Source organism: Dreissena polymorpha, chromosome 7, assembly GCF_020536995.1.
Source record: "Dreissena polymorpha isolate Duluth1 chromosome 7, UMN_Dpol_1.0, whole genome shotgun sequence".
NCBI lineage: Eukaryota > Metazoa > Mollusca > Bivalvia > Myida > Dreissenidae > Dreissena > Dreissena polymorpha.
Window position 1 is genome coordinate 98190337 of NC_068361.1, and position 26367 is coordinate 98216703.

General features: G+C 35.1%; 3 protein-coding genes across 5 annotated transcripts in view; 1 reads left to right on the forward strand and 2 right to left on the reverse strand.

Annotated features, from left to right (window-relative positions):
• LOC127839370 (peroxisome biogenesis factor 10-like) overlaps positions 1 to 26367 on the reverse strand; it is a 261030-nt gene that overhangs the window by 25171 nt on the left and 209492 nt on the right. The window lies entirely within an intron of this gene.
• The window catches only part of LOC127839361 (ZZ-type zinc finger-containing protein 3-like), a 260902-nt gene that overhangs the window by 8592 nt on the left and 225943 nt on the right, over positions 1 to 26367 (forward strand). Inside the window, exons 6-7 of one of the 3 annotated variants that reach the window (XM_052367718.1) lie at positions 4111 to 4234; positions 4608 to 4704. The exons of 1 other annotated variant lie outside the window; for it this stretch is intronic. In XM_052367718.1, coding sequence (XP_052223678.1) covers positions 4111 to 4234; positions 4608 to 4704 — 221 coding nt within the window. The remainder of the gene's footprint in view (positions 1 to 4110; positions 4235 to 4607; positions 4705 to 26367) is intronic. One more of the 3 variants, XM_052367717.1, reaches the window with a different exon arrangement.
• LOC127839364 (multiple epidermal growth factor-like domains protein 10) lies at positions 12444 to 22922 on the reverse strand. The gene is made up of 11 exons (XM_052367733.1): positions 22220 to 22922; positions 21898 to 22035; positions 21583 to 21720; positions 21218 to 21355; positions 20881 to 21018; positions 20322 to 20459; positions 19479 to 19616; positions 17924 to 18058; positions 16850 to 16976; positions 15796 to 15908; positions 12444 to 15485 (listed from the first exon to the last, which is right to left on the reverse strand). The coding sequence occupies exons 2-10, from the start codon at positions 22019 to 22021 to the stop codon at positions 15797 to 15799; spliced, it is 1188 nt and encodes a 395-aa protein (XP_052223693.1). The 5' UTR covers positions 22022 to 22035; positions 22220 to 22922; the 3' UTR covers positions 12444 to 15485; position 15796.

Sequence of the window (26367 nt, forward strand, 5' to 3'; positions counted from 1 at the left end):
CTGGGACAACACGTTACATAATGCATTAAACCCTATTTTCACAGAACATGGCCCATTTATATCAGAAGCTCTTAATTTGTTTTTTAACAGTAAAAGCATGTAATGAGACAACTCAAAGGACTTAACCCTTTCCCACTCAGAAGCAAAGTGAAATGTCTATGTACAAACAGTATAAAACCAGAAAAACCTGCCAGTAAATCTCAGTCTGTTCAGGTTTTATACTGTTTGCTGCTCACCAGTATCTTAGGGTTGAAAATAAAGCCATTAAAACTTGAATCTGGAAAGAAATGTCTTCAATTAAATTAACATTTCTTAGGGACTTCAAATGCATTTAAATACGTTTCAAAGTGGTACAGGGTTAAGAGTTGTGTGGTCTCTGAATAACTGTTTAGCTTTACTACACATATGTATGTGTATATGTATATATGTCAGTTATGCACGTGCAAGTATCAAGACAATAAAGAAGAATATATCACTGTATCTATTTATAGTCTTAAAACAGATGTTCACAACTGTTACAAATTATAATATATAGAATAGTATCATCCATTTCATCATTATTATTTAGACAATGACACACGGCAGAGCAGGGCCGGATGCCTTTTGCCCGAGGGTATTATTTTGCTAGGGCCGATTTTAGACGTCTGGCCCAGCTCTGCTGTGTGTTATCGTTTATATCACATATCATACTATTTTGGTCCTTCACTAAAATTTATACAGAACCAGCTTTTTTCATTAAATTGATTATGCAATTCATGACGTATATCTCATGTGACGTAATTTTAATGACGAAACTAGCCAGACTCTCTGGATTTTAGGACAACAATTCGGACGTGGAGGGTTTTTATTTAACAGTTAAATATATGTTAAGCATCGAACGATTCCAAAATGCATTTCGGATTTTGTGTTTGTCATGTATAATCGGGAGCTTCGATAGAAATAAAAAAATGGTAATCGCTTCAACATTCGCTTTCGTAAATCGTGCTTTTGGTTACAGTGTTAAGCATTTGATACAATCGTTTAAAAAAGTGTGATTTAAAATCAAAATAGATAAACGGATAGAATAACAGAAAATGGAATAACAAATCTTTGTTATTTTACTATTATAAGAACCAGATTTAAGTTGTCATCGAGGCATGTGTGTCTTTTTAGCTCACCTGAGCACAACGTGCTCATGGTGAGTTTTTGTGAACGCCTTTTGTCCATGGGGCGTTGTGCGGCGTGCGTTGTGCAGCGTCAACATTTGCCTTGTTTACACTCTAGAGGCCACATTTATTGTCCAATCTTCATGAAATTTGGTCAGAAGATTGGTCTCCATGATATCTTAGATGAGTTCGAAAATGGTTGCTTGAATAACATAGCTGCCAAGGGGCGGGGCATTTTTCCTAATATGGCTATAGTAAAACCTTGTTAACACTCTAGAGGCCACATTTATTGTCCAATCTTCATGAAACTTGGTCAGAAGATTCATCCCAATAATATCTTGGACGAGTTCAAAAATGATGCTGGTTGGTTGAAAAATATGGCTGCCAGGGGGCGGGGCATTTTTCTGTATATGGCTATAGTAAAACCTTGTTAACACTCTAGAGGCCACATTTATTGTCCAATCTTCATGAAATTTGGTCAGTATATTGGTCTCAATGATATCTTGGTTGAGTTTGATAATGGTTATGTTTGCTTGAAAAACATGGCTGCCAAGGGGCAGGGCATTTTTCATTATATGGCTATAGTAAAATCTTGTTAACACTCTAGAGGCCATATTTATTGTCCGATCTTCATGAAAGTTGGTCAGAAGATTCATCCGAATAATATCTTGGACAAGTATAAAAATGATGCCAGTTGGTTGAAAAACCTGGCCGCCAGGGGGCGGGGCATTTTTCCTTATATGGCTATAGTAAAACATTGTTAACACTCTAAAGGCCACATTTATTGTCCAATCTTCATGAAATTTGGTCAGAAGATTGGTCTCAATGATATCTTGGTTGAGTTCGAAAATGGTTACGTTTGCTTGAATAACATAGCTGCCAAGGGGCGGGGCATTTTTCCTTATATGGCTATAGTAAATGCTTGTTAACACTCTAAAGGCCACATTTATTGTCCGATCTTCATGAAACTTGGTCAGAAGATTTGTCCCAATGATATCTTGGATGAATTCGAAACTTGTTTTTGTTTCTTTAAAAACATGGCCATCAGGGAGCAGGGCATTTTTCCTTATAATGCTATATACATGTATGGCTTTTGTAAAAAAAAGATAACACTCTAGAGGCCACATTTATTGTCCAATATTCATGAAATATGGTCAGAAGATTTGTCTTATTGATATTTTGGATGAGTTTGAAAATGATTACTTTTGCTTGAAAAACATGGCTGCCAAGGGGCGGGGCATTTTCCTTATATGGCTATATATGGCTATAGTAAAATATTGTTAACACTCTAGAGTCCACATTTATTGTCCGATCTTCATGAAACTTGGTCAGAAGATTCATCCCAATAATATTTTGGACGAGTTAAAAAATGATGCCAGTTGGTTGAAAAACATGGCCACCAGGGGGCGGTTCATTTTTCCTTATACGTCTTTAGTAAAACCTTGTTAACACTCTAGAGGCCACCTTTATTTTCCGATCTTCATGAAACTTGGTCAGAAGATGTTACCCAATGGTATCCTGGATGAGTTTGCAAATGGTTTTGTTTGCTTTGCCACATGGCCAACAGGGGCGGGGCATTTTTCCTTATATGGCTATATATGGCTATAGTTAAATCTTGTTAACACTCTAGAGGATATTATTGTCCGATCATCATGAAACTTGTTCAGAAGATTCATCCCAATAATATCTTGGACGAGTTTAAAAATGATGCTGGTTGGTTGAAAAACATGGCCGCCAGGGGGCGAGGCATTTTTTCCTTATTTGATTATAGTAAAACCTTGTTAACACTCTAGAGGCCACATTTATTGTCCAATCTTCATGAAATTTGGTCAGAAGATTGGTCTCAATGATATCTTGGTTGAGTTCGAAAATGGTTACGTTTGCTTGAAAAACATGGCTGCCAAGGGGCGGAGCATTTTTCCTTATATGGCTATATATGGCTATAGTAAAATCTTGTTAACACTCTAGAGGCCACATTTATCGTCCGATCTTCATGAAACTTGATCAGAAGATTCATCCAAATAATATCTTGATGAGTTCAAAAATGATGCTTGGATGAAAAACATGGCCGCCAGGGGCGCCTTATTTGGCTATAGTAAAACATTGTTAACACTCTAGAGGCCACATTTATTTTTCGATCTTCATGAAACTTGGTTAAAGATTTGTCCCAATGATATCTTGGATGAGTTCAAAAATGGTTTTGGTTGCTTTAAAAACATGGCCACAAGTGGGTGGGGCATTTTTCCTAATATGGATACATTTGTATATTTTGCTTTAGTTAAACCTTATTAACACTCTAGAGGCCACATTAATTGTCCGATCATCATGAAACTTGGCCAGACAATTTGTCCCAATGATATCTTGTATGAGTTTGAAAATGGATCCGGTTAATGGAAAAACATGGCCGCCAAGGGGTCGTGGCATTTTTCCTTATTTAGCTATAGTAAAACATTGTTAACACTCTAGAAGCCACATTTATAGTCCGATAATCATGAAACTTGATCAGAAGATTTGTCCCAATGATATCTCTGACGAGTTCAAAAAATTTTGTTCAGTATAAGCCGCGCGATCCCATTCTTTTCTGATTGGAAAAATTAGCCCGGCTCAGCCGGCTGATATAATATATGTTAGCCCGCTAGATACGAATAACGGCCCGCTTGCAACGTCATTGTGTTACTATTTATAGTAACAATAATTTATATCATTATATATTTTCTTCTGTATGCAATCAGTACTCTTTATTGCGTTTTCATCATCATTTCATAGCAAAATACTAGGGATGGCAACGAATACCGATTTTGGTATTCGAATATTCGGTACTAATAATAATGATCATCATCCTCTTTATAGATTGGCTTCATATATTGCATCATAATCATCATTGGCAATTCTTGATACAGTATTAAATATACATGTTGTTTTGATCAGTCATGCATTATCTACATGTATGCCCCATGTTCTGTAGCAGAAGAGGTCAAGATTGTATCTGCATCCCAGGATGTGGAGGGGGCGGTGATCCGCGGCCGTGTTAAGACAGAGGAGAAGCCACAGACTTTCAACCAGTTGTGGACCACTGAGGAGCAGAAACGGTAGGTTGTTGGGGGTGAGAAGGATTGGGTAAGTGTGGGTAAGCAGACATTTTAATTAATTATGTAGTCCTTAATGGCCCTGTAAACAAACAAAAGATATACCAGTAAAGCATGTATAAATTGCATCAGCTCATATAAATGTTGTTAATTTAGTTAAAACTATTTTTTTTTGCAAGGAAACAGATAAATATTGTCTCAGTTTGAAAGGGCTTGTTGCTTATGGAATATATATGTGTGAGTAAGTTACTGTTACTAGCAACGTCGGTTTTTCACTATTTTGGAAGCATAAAAAACACCATGTTTTTTTATATAATCTGGAATAAACTAGCTGTGAATCAAGAAAATGAACTTATATCGATGGGTGTGTTTTCAGCCTGGAAGAGCTACTGATGCAGTTTCCTCCTGAGGAAATAGAGGCTAGGAGATTTCAGAAGATAGCAGCTGCCCTTGGCAACCGCACTACGCTGCAGGTGGGTCTTGAGAGATTGTTTTTCTTTGCTGAATCACAGGTTATATTCATGCCTGCATGTTGGGATATTGCTTTTCTTGTTATTGAGGCAAACATAGGTAAAGTGACATTAATTTATTAAAATGGACCTTTGAATAATAAATAAAATTTGAGGGTGGCCTTTGTGTGGATCTAATACTTTCTTTCTAGTAGCATTTTAATAATAAATTGCATTAATTTGTTTGATTGTATCTGCCATGGTCTAATGTGATTGTGAGCTTGATTCAAACAATACTAGTGTTCACATGCTCATTCTCTAAGCAGGATACACTGGCTCTACTCAGGACATTGACTGGATTGTTATTATAACATTTCCCCATTGTTTAAATGTAAGAGACTTAAAAAAAATTAAGCACATAATCAGTTTATATCAATAATGACACAGAAATGTGTATACTTACCCAAAACAAGTGCTTCATCAACCAACATTAAAAATGTTGAACAACGATGTACATTATTAAGTTAAGTGATTAAACAAATACGTTATTTTAAAGTGTTTTTGGTGGTGTTCAGGTTCAGAGTCGAGTGCAGAAGTACTTCATCAAGCTTGCCAAAGCGGGGCTTCCAATTCCTGGCAGAATGCCAAGCACCATGAACCTCAAGAAGAAGGTTGGCAGTCCGTCCTATGAATAACTTTATGGGATAACTGCTCTTAATGCATGTGCCTCAAGTGTTGTCCTGGACCAGCCTCTGCAATCTTCTCAGGCTAATCAGGGACAACACTTTCTGCTTTAATTGAATGTTTTGTTTGTATGAAGAATCTTTTAAATGAATATCCAGTTCAGGCTAATCTGGCACAAAACTTTATGCACAAGCATTAAGCCATGTTTTCCCTAGCGTGACTCACTTCAGTGTCTGTGGAGGCTGATGTGAGTCCAGGATCTTCAATCTGGTGTATCTTGTGTTTGAATCCCAGCTAATCCATAATTTGTGCATATATTGTCAAAAAAAAACGTTCCACAGACGTTTTTGCCCTCAATCTGGTTCATGTTCAGCATTTACCATGCAGAAATACACACAGCAACTGCAATACTTTAATCAAAAGTAGAGAGATTATGGCCTTTAGAAAGTATGTCATTGTGTAAACCTTGTGCTGGTAAAGCCCTTACATCTGCTATTCTTGAACAGGTAAAATGTCACTAGGTTCAGCAGCCAGGGTTATATAAAGAAATCTATCAAATGCTGCTAACAATCTAAACAACAAACAGTATATGTAGTTCTTTTGTAGTTGGTTCCATATATTTGCATCTGGTCAACACAGCAGATTGTTTGCCCAAGCCCCAAATGTATTAATTCCACCAGGCTTTTGAGCTTTGATAAAAGATACAATACAATTTTCAGTGTTAATTGTGTTAATAGTCATGTGTCATGGATTCACTATTTTTCCAAACAATGAAATAGAGAAAAACAACTTTTCACTGAAAATTACTTTAATTTATCCCATCATCAGATGTGCATTGTCTAAATAAACCACTGTGGAATATATTTTCCTTTATTTTGGCAATTCTGAAATATAGCTGTCACGCGCGGCGGACTCTTACATCAGTCATGTGTGGAGGATGGTCATATTACTCTGAATCAACTATAAAGTAATCATTTTTAGTAAAATCAAATCAGATTCAACAAAACAAACAATTTGATACCAAGATGTAATATATTTTAAACACAAAATGCAACACAAACAGCAAAAAAACATTTATTACAAATTAACACGTCAAACAACAAAAGTCATATTCTTTCCTGCTAAAGCTTCAGTCTTTTAGTATTTTTTTCATTATTTCTTTAACATCGGGGAATTAGAAATGTGATAAACAGAAAAACAGGTTAGTGCCTGATCTTTTTGTAATATATCAGGCTCGGCACAAATAAAATAATAAAAACAATGTTTGCGTAAAATAACTTTGGGATTTTCCGTGTAGTTCTATTTTCCTATTCATTTTTAAAGAAATAATTGACGACTAAGAAAATTGATGAGATAAATTGAATACTAGGTCGGTGCCGAATAAAGCAAAGTTTATTTTGCTAGGCCAGAAAATCTGAACCACTCGCCATGGCTCGTGGTTCAGATTTTCTAAGCCTTGCAAAATAAACCTAGCTTTATTTGGCATTTAGATATCCTCTATATCTATCCTGTTAAGTACAGAAAACACGCCCTATGTGATGATGTCATTTTGTAATATAATTAATATGATGCAATTAATGAACTACTTTCCCATTTGTCAAGCGATTACATTAAACATTATATTATATCATCACCATGCAAATAAACTTCAGCTTCAACATCAACCTTATATTAACATGTGGTCCTTCTTTTATGGCAAAAAGTATATTGCCAAACCGTGAGGAGATAAAACAAATGTAGTAGACACACAAACACAACATATTAATAAAACTGGAGTCACCACCTTTTTAACTGTTAATGCATAGCATTGAAGGTTTACACTGGTTTAAAGGAGCTCCAAACCTTATAGTTTTCCCAGAGCAATTGAAAAAAAACAAAACATTTAAGCGTATATATAAGAATCAACCTCTTGGCATCTCATTTAAAATTGAATATGAATAAAAGTGTAAATCATTCAGTTATTAATAAAGTTAATAAATTTTACAATGTTTTAAATTTGAATACATCAATAGAATTTACCATTTTTCCATTGAAGACCTGCCTTTGCAATATTTTGCACAGATCAGTTTACCTTAATCTACAATAACGTTGACAAAACTACCTGAATTTATACTTTTTTCGATCAACATATCCTCCTGTATTTACAATACTTATCATTGTCAATACCACCTCTTTTGATTGTCAATACCACCTCTTTTGACAATATTTCAAATTGACAATACCACCTGTTTTTAAAATATTTTGCATTGACAATACCACCTGCTTTACAATATTTCCCATTGACAATACCACCTGTTTTTACAATATTTCCCATTGACAATACCACCTGTTTTTACAATATTTCCCATTGACAATACCACCTGTTTTAACAAGATTTCTCATTGACAATACCACTTGTTTTGAAAATATTTCCCATTGACAATACCACCTGTTTTTACAATATTTCCCATTGACAATACCACCTGTTTTTACAATATTTCCCATTGACAATACCACCTGTTTTTACAATATTTCCCATTGACAATACCACTTGTTTTGAAAATATTTCCCATTGACAATACCACCTGTTTTTACAATATTTCCCATTGACAATACCACCTGTTTTTACAATATTTCCCATTGACAACACCACCTGTTTTAACCAGATTACCCATTTACAAAATCACCTATTTAAGTGTTTTTACAATATTTTCCATTGACGATACCACCTGTTTTTACAATATTTCCCATTGACAATACAACCTGTTTTTACAATATTTTCCATTGACAACACCACCTGTTTTTACAATATTTCTACACTATTTCCCGTTGCCGTGTATGTGCAGGTAGGTAGCCATCGTCACCACCGCTACAACAGGATGTACTACAACTCCACCTTCCTTGCCTCGGTCACTCCGCCAGTGTTCATGACAGACAACGACGACAACAACTCCCAGAGCTATGAGGGCAGTGTCACATCAGGAACTGAGAACTGGGATGCCATGGCAGATGAGGACTTCTCTGTGAGTGTAGTGTTCTTTTTTAGGTAAATTTGAGGCCAGATAATACCCATTTCAGTATCTCTTATGGAGCAGAAAACATAAGTGATTGGTTTAAAACTTTCAAGTTCATTTCCAATCAATAACTCATCAACGAATTAACCGATTGGCTTGTTACTTCACATGTACATTGGCCTTGGACAGTAGATGACCCCTATTGAAATTGGGGTCACTAGATCAAAGGTCAAGGTCACTGTTACATTAAGTGTGCAAATTGTTTCTGATCAATAACTCCTAAACAAATTTACCGATTGGCTTGATACTTCACAAAAGGCATTGACCTTGGACAGTAGATGACCCCTATTGAAATTGGGGTTTCTAGGTCAAAGGTCAAGGCCACTGTCACAATAAGTGGGGAAAATTGTTTCTGATCAATAAATCATCAACGAATCGACCGATTGGCTTGATACTTCACACGTGCATTTGCCTTGGATAGTAGATGATCCCTATTGAAATTGGGGTCACTAGTTCAAAGCCTTGTTTAGGGGTCATACGTCTCCAACCGTGGAACTCTAGTTTGTATCTTTTATTTTTACATTGGTTGATTGAATGTTAAATTGTGTCAATGTAGCGCACATGATTTTAAAAACATAGCACATACATTCAAACATCCTAAAATGTTTGGTGGTGGGAAAGAGTAGGAAACTTGGGAAACCATGCAATCAACATGGCAGGGGTATATATTTTTATTCCTAAAGGTCATTTTAGGCTGTTATTCCTATTGCTTTAATTATTGTCCCACTTCCAGTTGGTAGGGAAGGTGGGGGCTATTTTGGAATCACTTTGTCCCATTTGTCAGTTGCTGGGTCTCATTCTGTCGGTTGATCTTGATGATCCCTCAAGACATGCTGTGTATGTCAGCAAAGTAAATTACTGGTTCAAAACTAGGAGAACAATACAATTGAGGATGGAGTGTCCTATCATTATGGACTTCTTGATTATAAGTTTTGAGTGCTTTATCATTACGGTGTTATTGTTATTAGTTTTGAGTGCTTTATCATTATGGCCTTCTTGTTATTAGTTTTAAGTGTCTTTTCATAATGCTGTTCTTGTTATTAGTTTTGAGTGCCTTATCATTATGGTGTTCTTGTTATTAGTTTTAAGTGCATTATCTTAAATGTGTTATTGTTATTAGTTTTAAGTGCCTTATCATAATAGTGTTCTTGTTATTAGTTTTGAGTGCCTTATCAATGTGACCTTCTTGTTATTAGCTTTTAGGATCTTAACATTATGGCTTCGTTGCAAGTCACAATATCATTGTAGCCTTTTTGTTATTTGTTTAAGAAGAATGTTCTAAGTTTCTTTTGATGTATCGTGTATGTCATGTAATGGCTCAGCATGTATGAATACAAGCTTGTCAATGTGTGTGTCCTCAGGATGAGGAAGGGTTTCCGCTGGAGTTGAGAGGAACAGAGAGGAGTACCAGGAGCTGCTGAGGCTGAAACAGCTGAGAAACAGAAAGATCAGACAGAGTGAGGAGAACTTGACGGAACATGTCGGATTTAAGGTAATAAAGAAACATGACAGAAAATGGGGGATTTAAGGTAATACAGAACATGACAGAATATGGGGTGGTTAAGGTAATTGAGAACATGACACAACATGGGTGGTTTAAGGAAATTAATAATGTGACGATATGTGTTTGATTAAAGATAATAGAGAATTGTCAGAACATATCATATCAGAAACATGTTGGATTCACGGTCAAAGGGAACATGCCACTACATGTCAGATTCTAGGTACTGGATAGACTGGTCTAGAGATATGCTGGCCACATATGCTGTAAGACACATTTTTGCATGACATGGGTCATAAATACTTTTGTTTTCATATAGACAGTTATTTAAAACAATGGATATGTTTATGTAGACATATTTAAATCAATGGAATAGTAGCCCTTTAAAACCATTTAATAGCAGCCTAATGACGAACCAATGTAAGTTAAATATTGAAATAGTATCTGGAAATGGTATAAATGGAATTCGGGTTAATTTTTGCTCTTATATAAATTTACACAGGAATAATGATAGAGGTTAATGACTCAACCCTTTTCTCTTCAGCTACGCACGTTGATGGGTTTGCAGTCCTATATAAAATTAAATTATATTTAAGTACTTTCTGATAAGATTTAAGTTTTAAAGGCTTCATTTCCAATCATAAGAGACTGATGAACAGCAAACAGCATAAAACTTGTACAGACTGCGAGTTACTTGCATGCTGTTCTGGTTTTACGCTGGTTGCAATCAGCCATTTTCACTTTGCTTCCATGGTGGGAAAGGGTTAAGGTGAGGTTTGTTTCAGTGTGACCGATGCGAGTGTGAGCCCATAGTCGGTACTCGCTGGCACTGCATGGATTGCCCACCAGACCTAGCAGTGGACTTCTGTGATGAGTGTGTTGACAGGTAGGACCCACATGTGCAGGAAGTGTCGTCCTAGATAAGCCTGTGCAGTTCGCATCTGGTACATTACTTTTCATCTAAACTGGATTTTAATTTAAAAGTGACTTTCTTTAAACGGAAAACTTCATAAAAATTGAAAGTGTTTTCCTGATAAGCCTGCGCGCACTTCTCAGGCTCATCTGTGGTTACACTTAATTCACATGTATTAAGCCCAGTTTGCATAGAACAAAGCTCATATAATAAAATATAACCCTCATCAAAATGGTTACGACTGAAATTTTAAGTACTTCTACTTCAAATCCACTCTCTGAATAAAAAATATATATAATTTGTATACATTTATGACTTCAATTAAATTGTTTGATAAAAACAAATAATAATTATATAATGTGAAAAGCATTTGCATACAGTTTTGATAACATATGTTTCATTTAAGTCTTGGTTTTCACTTCAGTGTTTAGATGTTAGCTGATAAATGTCGAGTATCGTGTGATTGGTATAAATATTATTTCCCACTGCTCTGTTTCCAGTGGTTACGAGTCATCCATGCACAACTCCAGTCACAGGTTGAAGCCCAAGAGGTCTCTGGAAGGTGCGGACTCTGGGTTCAGGGACACGGACTACATGGGCTTCCTGCCTGGAGGCTCATCTACAGGATACAACTATCTGGACCCCAACTACATGCCTGCTAGCTGAACCTGCAGTACTAGAACCTGCGCTACTAGCTGACCTTTAATGAAGAGAACCTGTATTATGAACACTTTGGCAGACACTGTTGGCAATATGCAGTTGTTATAGCAATATTTCATCTCTTGTTTAATAGATTTAGGTCTCTTATAGGTCTGATTACATCTTAGCTAATTTAAATATACACCTCTTCCCTATCCATGAAACCCCTAGAACAGAATTCTGGTTATCAAAGAAAATTAAACTTGTTTCGTCTTTAAGTGTTCCAGTACAGAGGGGAAGATTTAAAAAAATATATCACTGTTTTAGATTGCACTTTTAAGTATAAACTTAAACTGGATATTTTAGAAATTAATCACTTGAGAATTGCGGTACATAAATATGCTTTACTTGAGAAGATGGTGCATAGTGTTTTTTTTGTCTTTGTTGTATTTTCAGACGATTCTAAAGACAATGGCTGAGTGATTTTCGGGTTTGATCTCACACAATCTCTGTGACTCTGTGCATTATTTGTTTTGCTACAGGTTTAGAAATACTAAAAAGGGTTTACCGGTATGCGTGTTTGATTGAATGTGGCACGTTGAAAAATTTACAATAACTTTTTTAAAGATGACTTTTTAAAATAAAATTCAAGAAAAGATTATCTGCAAAAATCCAACAAGGACTTTTGTAGAGACAAAATGTATGGAGATCTTCAGTTGTTCGTATTTGGTTTACATTATTTTAAAACTTAAAAATTCACTACAACACGTTCAAGTTTATTTGTCATTTATTTGTATTGACTAGACATATCCATTAATGATGAAATAAAACAGCTTAATTTATTTGAAATTTAGTCTCGTGTTATTTCATGGCAAAGCAATCTTGCTGGATGTGTTAAAATATGTAGTAATTTATTTATTTATTTTATTTATTGATTATTATTATTTAATGTTTATTATAAGTTCCTCTAAAATTATATAATTTCAAAGCCATATTTATCAAAATAGCAGTTAATGCGTTCGAAAAATGCATATACTTTTCTGAGACAGTCTTATCAATACAGTTCACCACTTAGCCCCAATACCCCTTTCTTTCACCACACTCGCTGGCATTATGCTTTTCGGGTAAATTTTTATCTAAGTATGATGATTTCTGATAAGACGTTTTTATCACTGATATGGAGATGTTCAAAACATGCCCATGATTGCGAAAATTTGAACCACGGGGTTACTTTTTAACTACTTGGTAGAGGTGTACCATACGATGCCGTACAGTGGTCCTTTACCAAGTTTGTTCAGATTATGGCCTGGGAGTATATGTCGTCAGATATTGATTAAAATGTTACACAAACGTTTTTGCATTCCATTGCTATATAATGACACCCTGAACGTGTTAACAGATAGGTAAGTAAATATCTTGCGAAAGCAATACAATCGATTGCATCACAGAGGCATCTGATTCGCTATGTTTTTTTTTAATTTTAAATATGGGCTGTGCTCTGAGAAAAGGGGGTTTAATGCAAGTGCGTAAAGTGCTGTACCAGATTAGCCTGTACAGTCCGCACAGGCTAATCCAGAACGACACTTTCCCCCTTAACTTGTTTTTGCCAAGACGTGTTTTACTTCAAACGAGATATATCATAAAAGCAGAAAGTGTTGTCCCTGATTCGCCTGTGCGGACTGCACAGGTTTATCTGGGACAACACCTTGCGAACATGCATTCAACCCGTTTTTCAGAGAGCAATGTCCATATATTTCGTGTGCGCCAAACGAATACATGATAAAAGAGGGACGAGATGACCCTATATCACTGTACACCTAACAAAGACATGATATAAGAGGGCCGAGATGACCCTATATCACTGTACACCTAACGAAGACATGATATAAGAGGGCCGAGATGACCCTATATCACTGTACACCTAACGAAGACATGATATAAGAGGGCCGAGATGACCCTATATCACTGTACACCTAACGAAGACATGATAAGAGGGCCGAGATGACCCTAAATCACTCACCTAAGTTATTTATTTTATGTAAAATGAGAATATTGATTTGTTTTTAATGTAGACATGTGATCAATAACGGGTATTGATGAACAGCTATGGAAAACAAAGAGCATTTGCACAAGAAATTCGAAGGACAACCTCACTTAGCTCACTCGATAGTGTTCATACACATTGAAGTCCTTTAGTGTCATGCAGGTGCTCAAACACGTACAAGCACACTCATACATGACCTGATATACACACACAAAAGGTAATAATATGCACATGAAACAATGATAAGATGACATACATCGACAAAAAGTGTAGAATTGCATATTGGAATATAGCGTTCAGGTCGTCTTTTAAACAAAAAATAGTTTGTATTTGTTTACAAAAAAAATCAAACAATACTTCATATGTTGTATAGAAATTACGTCTTAAGTATTTACAAATTAAGACAATCAAATTGATCTAAGATATCGTTGCATGAATTATATTTATTGCCTCTAATAGTAATACGCATTATGCTTATATTATTGAATAAAAATGCATGTATTTATTCAGAATTATTATGTGTTATGAATTCTTCAGCCGCTTTATATATTTAAGCAAACACTTAATGCTTTACACAAATTAGCAATACTTGATAACATAGTAAATATCTTAAAAACCTAACAACATTATTTACCCCAGAAGGGAGCCTGGTAAGCATTGACACTGATAATGAAAACTAATTAGTAATAATAACTCCATGAAACTACAATTAACGAACATGAATCAACAAAACTATCATGTAAGAACAATCATTGAAGAAATAATGAATGCTTCCATGCTTTTAATCATTATGCATGGCTCAAGGGACAAGCACTTGATAAACAATTGATACTGCTCAAGGGACAAGCACTTGACAAACAATTGATACTGAGTTCGGTCAGCAATTATTTTGATTGGTTTGATTAGTTTAATGTTAGGATATTGGTCAATGTAAATGTATATAGTAAACAGAAGTATTTTGAGACATAATATTCAAATTTGTATAACATATTATTTTGAATAAATTGAAAAAAAGTATTCGTTATGACAAATAACATAATGTCATTACACCTATATAACTATGAGCGCTATCAAGGCGCACTTGTTGATGACATTATGTAAACAAGTTTCGTCTCAAACAATATTGATCGATATTTCTAAGAACATAGCCTGATAGATAACGCCAAAAATGTGCTTATGGTAAACTTGTGAATATAGAATATGAATATGTACACACCATATGATTACACACAATTACCTGCATTAACTCGTTCTATATACATACATCGATACAAACATGATATTGACACTCTTTTATAACAATACACTTGTACTAACATGGTATTTAAATTATAATCACATGCTATGAGATATAAATTGATTAGTTACTGTTTATGTTGTTAATTATTTTCTTTATTAATGGATAATAAGAAGTATACACAAATAAATGTTTCTGTAGATGTCACGTATGTAACAATACGTGTGAACTTAATAAGCCGATGCTGCAATATACATCAAACGTGATACAAGTTCGTTATAATATAGTTGTGCTAGATTTTGTATTGTTAAATAAGTACAGTAGTACATGCCGTTTGATTATACCATAGTGATTCAACATTTATAAAGTCAGATAGGTACAGTAACCTTGATGATCGATACATTTATAGAGCAAGAGAACATATTTAGTGGAATTTTGAACGCAAACGTGAATATATATATTCTCATGACACTTGACTCATTGTTTGGTGGCTGTTTTGCCATCGTTTGCCTATGTTTCTGTCATGCGGGGACTGATAATCTATTTCCAGATGTACGCATTGAAATGTTATCTTTCTCCACATGGGTATCAATTGTTCTTTATTTACTGTGTATGTTCGTCAGGTGCCAAGGTAAACCGTGTTGTCTTCTTCGCCTTGTGCTAATTATACTTTTTCTATTCTTTGTGCACTGTCCACTTTGTATGTAGGTGTAAAATAGTGTTGTTCCTCTTTGCTTATATATAAAGTAATTTAATTTTTTAAATGTACAATGAATTTCAATAAAGTAACATTATGTTAATACTTCAATATAATATAATTACATTTTCTCGCTTCACGTTGTTTTGTTCTGTTGGTATAGCAAAGATTATTACATTACTTAAATAACATACTTAAAAATCACACAAATCACACACATTTTTTAAAAAGGTAGGTACCCATTTGATTGGTATGTTAATCACTTTGGAGTTCTTAATATACATATTAATGTATGAGAATGAAATACAAGAAAGCACAGTGTTCAAAGACAAAGGTGTTATACTCACTTCATGACATTTGCAGGTAGTCATAGAAGTTACGGTTCGTTGAATTTGGTGCCAAGTCGTCGTACATTTTGTGACAAGACGACTCTCTGTTAGCACGAGTTTCTCCAACAAATCTTTAAAATTAAGGGTATCTGTCATAAGCTCTTTGATGTTTAACATGACTTTAAGTATGGGAAACGAATTATGACATAAAAAGTGTGTGTATATCGATTGCTCTGCAATGTCATACTCGACAAGGCATGATATTATTCATAAAATTTGCGTTTTTGACAATTAACATACAAGTGTATACACATTCGCTCATTGGAGAGAAATGATATGCATCCTGAACAATATCTGTGCGTATTTCGAATATTAATCAAGGAACAGTTTGTGTATTTCTATAATAAATGTAAAGATAAGCAATTACATGGTCGATAATACAGTTCAGTATAAACTACATGAATTTGCATGCACCGATTTCTAGACTCATGTCCAGCAAAGGCGCATTTGACAGCTTTGAGCAAAACGCGAAGTTCAAAGAAAAAAGTCACGCTTTGCAATGCGAACTAGTCACGAACGCAAACGATATAAACATCATATACAGTTAATTGGATCAAGCCTGATAGATAAGTACCACGGGGAGATACGTACGCATATGATTATATTGTTAAGCGGTTTATACTAAGATATGATAGATAACTTACAATAAATTATATATTTGTTTAACATTGTCAACATTTTCTGATATTTGAAACGCGTCTGTAGAATACAAATTCGTTTGTTATTTAAATGTTCAGTGTTCATGTCTTTTTACTACTTAAAAGCAATTATTTTTATTCATTCGGCACATTCTTAATAAAGTTCTGCTTACGAAAACAAGACCGTTATACATGTATATATTACACTGTTTTCTAAATTATAAAAAACAGTAGGTATTTGTTTATGAACACTCCTTATCAATACAATTGCATTTCACAAATGAATCTTATTGATTTGTGTAATCGCAACATTATTGCATGTATTTGGTTGCTTTATTCACATAACTCACAATAATTAATTTGCGTTTACTTACTGGCAATGTTTCCATCTGATGATCAGCACACTTAATACTATTACAGCCGCTACAACAACTCCAAGGACCGAAGACACAGCTAATAAGGCGTTATAATTCTTGTCAGTATGACACTCTGGGCTAAAAGCTGCAACACACATACAGGATCTTAACATGTTCGTCATAAGGAATAAATCATAGAGAGATTATGAAGAAGTACACTAATGTTAATTTGGATTTGTACATAAATAAATTGATACTATTCACATCGCATTTTATGGTGGTGGTGGTGGTGGTGGTGATGGTGGTGGTGGTGGTGGTGGTGGGGGTGGTGGTCGTGGTGGTCGTGGTGCTGGCGTTAGTGGTGGTGGTTTCGGTGGTGGTTTCGGTGCTGGCAGTGTAAGTGGTGGCGGCGGCGGTTGCTGCGGTAGTTGCGGTGGCGGTGGTAGTGGTAGTAGTAGTAGAAGTAGTAGTAGTAGAAGTAGTAGTAGTAGTAGTAAAAGTAGTAGAAGTAGTAGAAGTAGTAGTAGTAGTAGTAGTAGTAGTAGTAGTAGTAGTAGTAGTAGTAGTAGTAGTAGTAGTAGTAGTAGTAGTAGTAGTAGTAGTAGTAGTAGTAGTAATAGTAGTAGTAGTAGTAGTAGTAGTAGTAGTAGTAGTAGTAGTAGTAGTAGTAGTAGTAGTAGTAGTAGTAGTAGTAGTAGTAGTAGCAGCAGCAGCAGTAGTAGTAGTATTAGTAGAAGTAGTAGTAGTAGTAGTACTAGTAGTAGTAGTAGTAGTAATAGTAGTAGTAGTAGTAGTAGTAGTAGTAGTAGTAGTAGTAGTAGTAGTAGTAGTAGTAGTAGTAGTAGTAGTAGTAGCAGTAGTAGTAGTAGAAGTAGAAGTAGTAGTAGTAGTAGTAGCTGTAATTGATTTAAATCATCGGGAAATTAAAGAAGCAGTTCAAACCAAACAACCCTTGAGCACATTCTGTAAAGGTGAAGCAAAAGATACTGAAAAGTTGTGAGTTGTAGTCGGGAAGTAATATTTGTAGCAATTACGTACTTTTTAATTAAGTTGGGGCATTCAAGGTCAAAACTAAACGATATACATGCTTACGTGTACAGAAACCATTTTCCATCCTAAACCCATCGTGACATTGAAGAGACCCTACGCACGATCCATTGACGGGATGACACTTGTCACAGTGACAGTCCATAAGGCATCTTTGTCCGTAGAAGCCGGGTGTACAGGCTGTACAACAATAAAAGGAATATAATTTGAATAGTAGTATGCGATAACAATTTTTTTCTGCACACAATGGGTTGTCACAGGACTAAGGATTATCCCTCGACGCCGCAGGTCGTTATATTGTTGTAACATTTAATTTTGGGGCATGTTTTGACCTAACGGGGCATGCAGCACAGTATATTATTACACACCAATATATTTAACCTTGTGGAGAAAAGTTTTCAGAAGGACAAGATTTGTAAGGTATCTGCTGTACAAGTCTATATAAAATGCATGACGCTTAAGGTTTTCAGAGTATTTGTTTTACTGAAGTTAAATGATTTTATGATAAATTGTACGATTATACAATGTTACATATCGAATAAACCTTGGTCGAGCTTTTATTTTCAGAGATGTTTATTTTTCAAATAATATCTAGATTCATTCATTACTAATCATCATATAACAGAGTTTCTAAATGGAAAAAGGGGGGATAATTTATGTTGTTGTTTTTTTTAAACCATAAACTCGCACATAAACAACTTCCTATCTGAAGAAAAATTAAAAAAACACACACTGTGTTGAAAAGTGAGTGAGTATTTATGCGGAAACATGTGTCTAAGAACTGACTGTAAGACAGACAGAAAACAGATATAATAACGAAACAACTAGATCAAAAACAAATATTATAACTAATTAAGCAAAAGCAGCCAGCTGTTTAAACAACGCAATTTTACAATTTCAAAATTAAAATTAACTAAGTGCTATAACTTTATAATGTGGACGCAATAGCAATGACGATTGAGCACTGCACGTGCCCTTAATGAACTGTATATGCAAAAGATGTTTCATCAAATCATTATTTTTTCTTTGAAGTGAAGGGGTATAATAATGACAACAATTAAACAAATCTCAGAGAAACAAAGATTTTTCGTTACGTTTACGGGCTCATTAATATCTGCGAAATCCAAAATACATTATATTTAAACAGACTGCAACATCATAAACATGCATTTTTGGGAATTCCAAGGCTAACTTAATTAAATCAAACTTACAATCAGGTTAGTTTTCATTTCAAAATAAGTAATTACAGCAAAACTGTTGATTGCATTATTCAAATGTATGTTAACCTACCCACGCTGAAGTTAAAACGTGTCCAAAAGGGACACAATCCCCATTCGGACATTGACCGGAATATAGCAATATAACAATGACATGCTCATATGCAATTTACGACACAGATCAAGATCTCATTCTCTGAAAGCTGATCTAGCACACGCATCGCTATGGAATCTAACCGCAGCAAACACATACCTGTGATAATTTATTATGCATGTAGTCTGTAAATTTGCATGCAAGTGACTTTTGAGGTTTTCTTTACAAAAGATAACATTTAAAATAATACGAACACCATATGAATGAGTAAAAATGTTTTTAATCTTACCAACGCTACAGTTACTGTTAGTCCACCCAGGCTCACATTTCTCACCGGAACACTTGCCCGAGACATGGTTACAGTTGGTGCCGTGTAGGCAATGACACTCTGACGAGCAGTTCAAACCAAATAAACCTTTATCGCACGCTGTAAAGGAGAAACAAGAGGAAGTACTATTAGTAGCTATGCAGTAGTAGTTAACTAGGTTAATCAGAAATCATGTCTCGAAAACAGTAAGATTGATGCTTCTCTGTTACTACTATACAGGTTTTTCATGCAATTTTATAAAGACCGTAGCAACGTTAAAATATAACGTTTAGCTGTCAGCTTTCAAAAAATGAACTCTTACCAACGCTACAATTACTATGAACATACAGAACATGCCTGGATCACAAGCTGTAAAATATTATCTTATTATAAATATATTCTAAATTAAGGTTAAAACTGTAAATGTCTACCCGACATAACTTAACTACGATGCGAAATACAATTGCAAACTGTTGAAGTATAGACACTTTTTTCCGATTTGTGAAAACACGATATTGAGAAATGACGAAAACACAAAAAAGTATCGTTGTTATATTGATCTCGCATTAAACACGACTTTAACAGAAACCTTTAATATTCCTTATTTTAAGTTTATCTAATTCGCTCGCTAAAAAGTCGAACACGCTTATTTTACTTGTTTTTACATATCACACAAACATAACTCCGACATTCGCTGAAATATAAATCTTTCTAATAAATAGTGCATAAATATTCACATTTAACCTTCAATAATTTTGACTTAACTAGTCTTAAAAGAGATTTGATCGAGTCAATAAGATAAAAAAAACGCATGTTGTTACATACCTACGCTACAATTGTCATGCGTCCATCCAGCTGCACATTGGTTAACGGGACAGGTACCATCAATATGATGGCATATTTCATTGTTGAAACAATGACATATATAGGAGCAGTTAGCACCAAAAGTACCAGGGTTGCAGGCTGTAATCATGAAATGTCCATTAAGCTATACAAAATCAAAGCATTGAACCCTGGAGAACTGCGACTTGCTTCAACTTTAGTTTAACATCAAAACAAGATATAAGGAAGTTTTAAAGAAAAATGGTCCTTTATAAATTATTAAATACAGGTAATTTATAAATTCAAAGTTGTTAAAATTATTTCTGATAAACTTATCATTTGTCTAGTTGAACTTCAACGGTTCTGATTTGCGTTGTGTTTATTTCTCTCCCTGGATAGAAGTTATATTTAAGACAGTGAAAGAGAGCGGATCCCTTGGTAATTGACATATCGAATTCTATACGTGTCTTTTTGCTTTATATAAGATAACATTTGAAATTATACGAACACCATTTAAATGAGTTAAGCATCGCGCTAGGATGAATCGTGCTTTAAATCTAACCAACGCTACAGTTACTATTGGTCCACCCAGGCTCACATAGCTCATCGGAGCAGTTACCGGAGACATGGTTACAGTTGGCACCATGTAGGCAATGACACTCTGAGGAGCAGTTCAAACCAAATAACCCTTGATTGCATGCTGTAAAGGAGAAACAAGAGGAAGTAATATTAGTAGTTATACAGTAATAGTTAACTAGGTTTATCTTTAATCATGTCTCGAAAACAGTAAGAAGTTTGTTTGTATGTTATAATACATGTGTTTCGTGCAACATAATTAACACCGTAGCCACGATACAATATAACGTTTAGCTTTCAGCTCTCAAAAAGTAAGATCTTACCAACGCTACAATTACTATTACTCCAGCCAGGGGCACATTGATCATCTGAGCAGTGGCCAGAGATGTGATCACAGCTTACTCCGGGTAGACAATTACACTGGGAGGAGCAGTTTATACCAAACATGCCTTGGCCGCATTCTTTTGAAAGGAGAAAAGATACAGAATAATTGTAATTGAAGTATAGTGAGTATCATTGGTAACCAAAAGTAGTAGTGTGTCAATAATACATGTAAGATACCGTTCTGAGGTATACTTGTAAGACAAATTTGATATAATTAGAGAGATTTGTGCATGCATGCAAAAATTCATTAATATCACAATAAGCATTAAACACGTCATATTCAATTACCAATTTTATATCTTACCAGCGCTACAATTACGAAGAGTCAATCCAGGCGCACATTGGTCAAAAGGACAGTGGCCAGAAACATGGTCACATCTTTCTCCATATAGGCAATGGCATGGGAAGGAGCAGTTGTTACCGAAAATGCCATGATCACAGGCTTTGATATTCGAACAAAAAATAATATTTAGAGCAAATGTAATATGTTATATGCATGTCCAAAAAGTTTTGCAATGCATTCCACATTATAATATATCGCCGCTGTCATGCATACACATCATTACAGACTACATAATTAACCATCTAGCTGCCATAAAGTGTCACTAGCAAATCTTACCGACGCTACAGTTGCTTCTAGTCCACCCAGGTGCACATAGGTTACCCGGACAGTGACCAGAACTTTGGTCACAACTTGCTCCGAGCAGGCAATGACAACGGGAGGAGCAGTTCTTACCAAACATGTCTGGATCGCACGCTGTGATAGTCGAACCAAAGATATTATTACAGTAGATGAGTAGATACAATGACAATAATTGTATATGAACAAGTATATTTGCATTCATTATTTACCCGAACAATAAACTTTAACGGACTTCTCATTTACACATGCTAATAAATGCCTTTGTTCAGCTGGCATCAATCGTCAATAAGAATCTTACCAACGCTGCAGTTACTTTTAGTCCATCCAGGTTCACATTGATTATCAGGACAGTGGCCCAAAACATGGTCACAAGTTGAACCGTTGATACAATTGCATGCATAGGAGCAGTTCTCACCAAAGAGCCCTTGATTGCAGGCTTTAAAATAGTATGTTAAGAAATATAATTAGCTCTTTAGCCATTGCTGTTGATGGTGGTTACCCTGAACTTTAAATAGAAGCAATAAAATGAGGGGGGGGGGGGAGATTTCGTAAGAAAAACATGTCTTGGTTGTATTACCATGGTCAAACATAATAATATTGAGTGAGCGTTTTAAAGGTTTATCCACTGTTAATCAATGTAAAACTAATTCATATATGAATTTTTCACTCATAAGAAAACTATTTACTTGCACTACATACTATTGTAAACACCAACGACAACCATAAAGCAAGGACATATCGCTAATTGTGATCTCAACAAAACTACAGGTATGTTTTTTCCAACCAGGCGCACATATACCGTCGGGGCAGCGGCCAGAACATTGCCACATTTTTTCCCTTGTGGGCAATGACAGGGAAAGACACAGTTTAAACCAAACATGCCTGGATTACAAGCTGTAACATATTATTGTAATATTAATGTCTGCTCAATTAAGGTTAACACTGTTATTGTCGACCGACTTACTTAACTACGATGCGAAACTTATTGTGTATTAAAGACACTAATTTACGACTTGTGAAAGTATGATATTGAGAAAGGAGGTGAACCCCCCCCCCCCCCCCCCCCAAAGTTATCGTTGTAATTTTGATCGCGCGTTAAACACGACTTTTACAGAACATTTGAATTGCTATATATTATTTCATCTTAATCGCTCCCGAAAAAGTCAAACACATGTTTTATATTAGTTTTTGCATATTACAACAACAATACTTTGACATTTTCTCAAATAAAAAACATAATAATAAATGGTTAAAACATATTCACATGAACTCTTTAAATTGCTTGACTATACACGTTTACAAATAGTAATTCATCGAGTCAATTAGATAAGAGGCCGCATGTTGTTACATACCTGCGCTACAGTTGTCATGCGTCCATCCAGCTGCACATAGGTTTAAAGGACAGGTACCATTAATATGTTGGCATGTTTCATTGTCGTAACAATGACATATTAAGGAGCAGTTAGCACCAAAAGTGACAGGGTTGCAAGCTGTAATCATAAAATGTCGATTCGGCTAAACAAAATCAAAGCGTTGAATGCTTTAAGACTGCGGCTTGCTATAACTTTAGTTTTACAGCAAGACAAGATATAAGGACACTTTCACAGAAACTGGTTCTTCATAAAAATTGAAAATACAGGTAATTTATTCATGAACAGTTTTCAACATATAATTTCTGATGAACTTTCCATTTATCATGTTGATAGTTCTGATTCACGTTGTGTTAATTTCTCTCACTGGATAGTAATATTTAAGACAGTGAAACAAGGGAGATAACTTGATAATTAAAATGTGGAATTCTATAAATGTTTTGATAGCAGTAATAAAGACTCCGCTTGTCGCCGCGGTCTTAAAACGATTCGTATAGCTTGTTATAACATCTGCGAACACAATTATGACATATTTGGCATTATTTTATTTTTAGTAAACTGATCATTGGTGAACTGATTGCAATCGCTCAACTCACCGAAAATTCCATAAAACTGCAATACATTTCAAGAGTCAAGCGTACTCAATTAGTGTTAATCGGTCGCAATCGTTCTTATGATACAATTATTCTTACTTTCATTACAGGCAAATCCTCTCCAGCCGTCTTGACACACCACATTCATACATATGCCCGTGACACTTTCGCAGGAACCCGAAAGACAATGGCACTCTTTGGAACAGTTTACACTGTACGTTCCGTGTACACAATCTGGAAAAAAGAAGCATTTTTAAATATGTTCAGTGCTGAGAAAAGGCTTTTTTTATAGCTTAATTAGTCCGATGTTTAGGCACTGAATGCACAAATTCTTAGCTCTATTTACAAACATAATAGCACGTTGCTTTTTCTAGACGCTTACTCTAGCGGTTGTATTCTTCAATGGTCAACTGTACTGGAAAGCCAATTTAGTTACGTGAAATATATCATAATATATTATAAAAGACCCAAGCACTTTCGCACTAAATGTGCAACTGGGGTGCCGAGTAGTTTGTTTAAGCGAAGTACACCGGATGTTTAAAGAACGACCAGGGATTGAATTGCGCTGAGGAATGATTGTTATTTTAAAAACTTGAACATGGTGATAATAGCTATAACTAAGAACACCATTATATTAAATACTATTGTGACATATGCAGCAACTGTCAAAAAAAGCCGGACTATGTGATTGTGTTTTCAAATTATTTAATGTATTGTTGGAAGCATATAACACATAGCTAAACCGTAGAGTATAAAAATTTGTCATATGCATAAAGTATATTACAAATTTAACAAGACGAAAATTGTTATATTATAAAGGAGACCTTTTTAAACTAGCTTATTCTTAAAAGCGATATAAAAGCCCAATAAGCAAATAAATCCATGATACCCGTGAATTCACAAATTGAGCGCGATTTAAGACAAATATCTTAATAAAATAAATATAGGTAATCTTATTATGTAACCAGATTTAAGAAAAAGATAGCTTTGCACTGCAATTGTTTCGGGATTATATCACTTCTTTGCCAGTCGGTATCATCGATGAAAAAAATCCCCTTACTGATCTTGACGTAACGTAAATCCACAAACATTTCTGTTATTGAAAGAAAGCAAAATAAAAATGTTCAATAATTGATAGCATTTTACCTGCTTGTCGGTATATCCTAATCTCGCATATAGTCATATATGTAGTTAATGACACACTGCCCGAAACTCTTACAGCATATACTTCCCGTGGAGGAGCCAGTACCGTCATCGCAAACGACTGGTTTTTTAAAGTGAACTTTTCGTTCTGAAGTGATCGATCCTGTCTTCCCAGTAACAATGTGATGTTGTCAAACTGAACAAATGCTGCAAAAATATTATACATACGTCTACGGTGTATATGAAGGTTATCTTGACTTTATTAGATAATAATCAGTTGTTTAAATAAATATTTGTTCCTTGACATAACCAAAATAACTTCATGCTCATATCATTATAAAATACCATCGTTCAAAAGTATCCATTAAACACGGATAAGTAATTGTTTTGGCTGGAAATAGATACACAATCTAACATCGGATGTTTTAATGGCCAGTAACCTAATGCCATAGTACACTCATGCATACAATGTTAAACGTGGAAAAGCTAGTTGGCCAACTGATATTACGCACGAATATTTTTTGCATGGCACAATCACTCTAGCCCAGCCAATGTCCTGTAAGTCTACACACATGTTGAGAAGCGGATGTGGTCCAGGCAACAGGAAAATAGTGGAAGTAATCAAAGTAAAGAATTGTTGGAACAAAAAGACGGGCGATCAATGAAATTCTTGATTAATTCAATTTATGAACGTCCAGCTTACTAAAACTGTAAATTACCCTACTGTTACGCAGTGAAAGGTTGAGCCTTTTTAAGTTAAAAGGCTCCGATAATATCATTAGTTCGCACGATAACACTCGGCTTCGATTTACTTATGGTAAGAGTTATGCTCGATCAGCCTAATGTGACTGTTTTACAAGCTAAATCTATTAACTATTGACCTTATAGAAATAATGTTGACAGCAATACGCCAATTAATCTCAGCCATCTTAACAGCAACACACAAATCGTGTCAAATACCAATAATTGTTTTCCGTACAAAAGTGTTCTCGCCCGAGAGTAAGAGGATCACCGGTCCGTTACCTCGCATACTTGATAGGCTAAAAAGCATGCGTATGAAATGTTGAAATAGCATATGTCTATTAAGCAAACGAATTGTGTGCTCCGAAAGTTACAGGGGACATGGATGTTGATGCATTTTGCAAAAAAAAAATTATACAAATTCTTAATATTCGTTTCAATTATTAAAAAAGGGCTTTATTTATAAAAGTCGAATCAACGTGCAGCCGTTGCCTACCATGAGCACGGCCGTCAATTCAAACAGCCAACATACTGCAACTAGAGTATAGCAACATATACTTTCAATGCAAACACATAAATGACGATAATTATATATATCA

Coding starts and splice junctions, on each gene's coding strand:
- LOC127839364 (XM_052367733.1), bottom strand. CDS start 22,021: ATGTTTGGTAAGAACTGCTCCTCCCGTTGTCATTGCCTGCTCGGAGCA. Junction 20,460..20,880: donor CAATAGTAACTGTAGCGTTG/GTTAGATTTAAA, acceptor TCATGATTACAG/CCTGCAACCCTGGTACTTTT. Junction 19,617..20,321: donor GCATGACAATTGTAGCGTAG/GTATGTAACAAC, acceptor TCTCCTTTACAG/CGTGCGATAAAGGTTTATTT.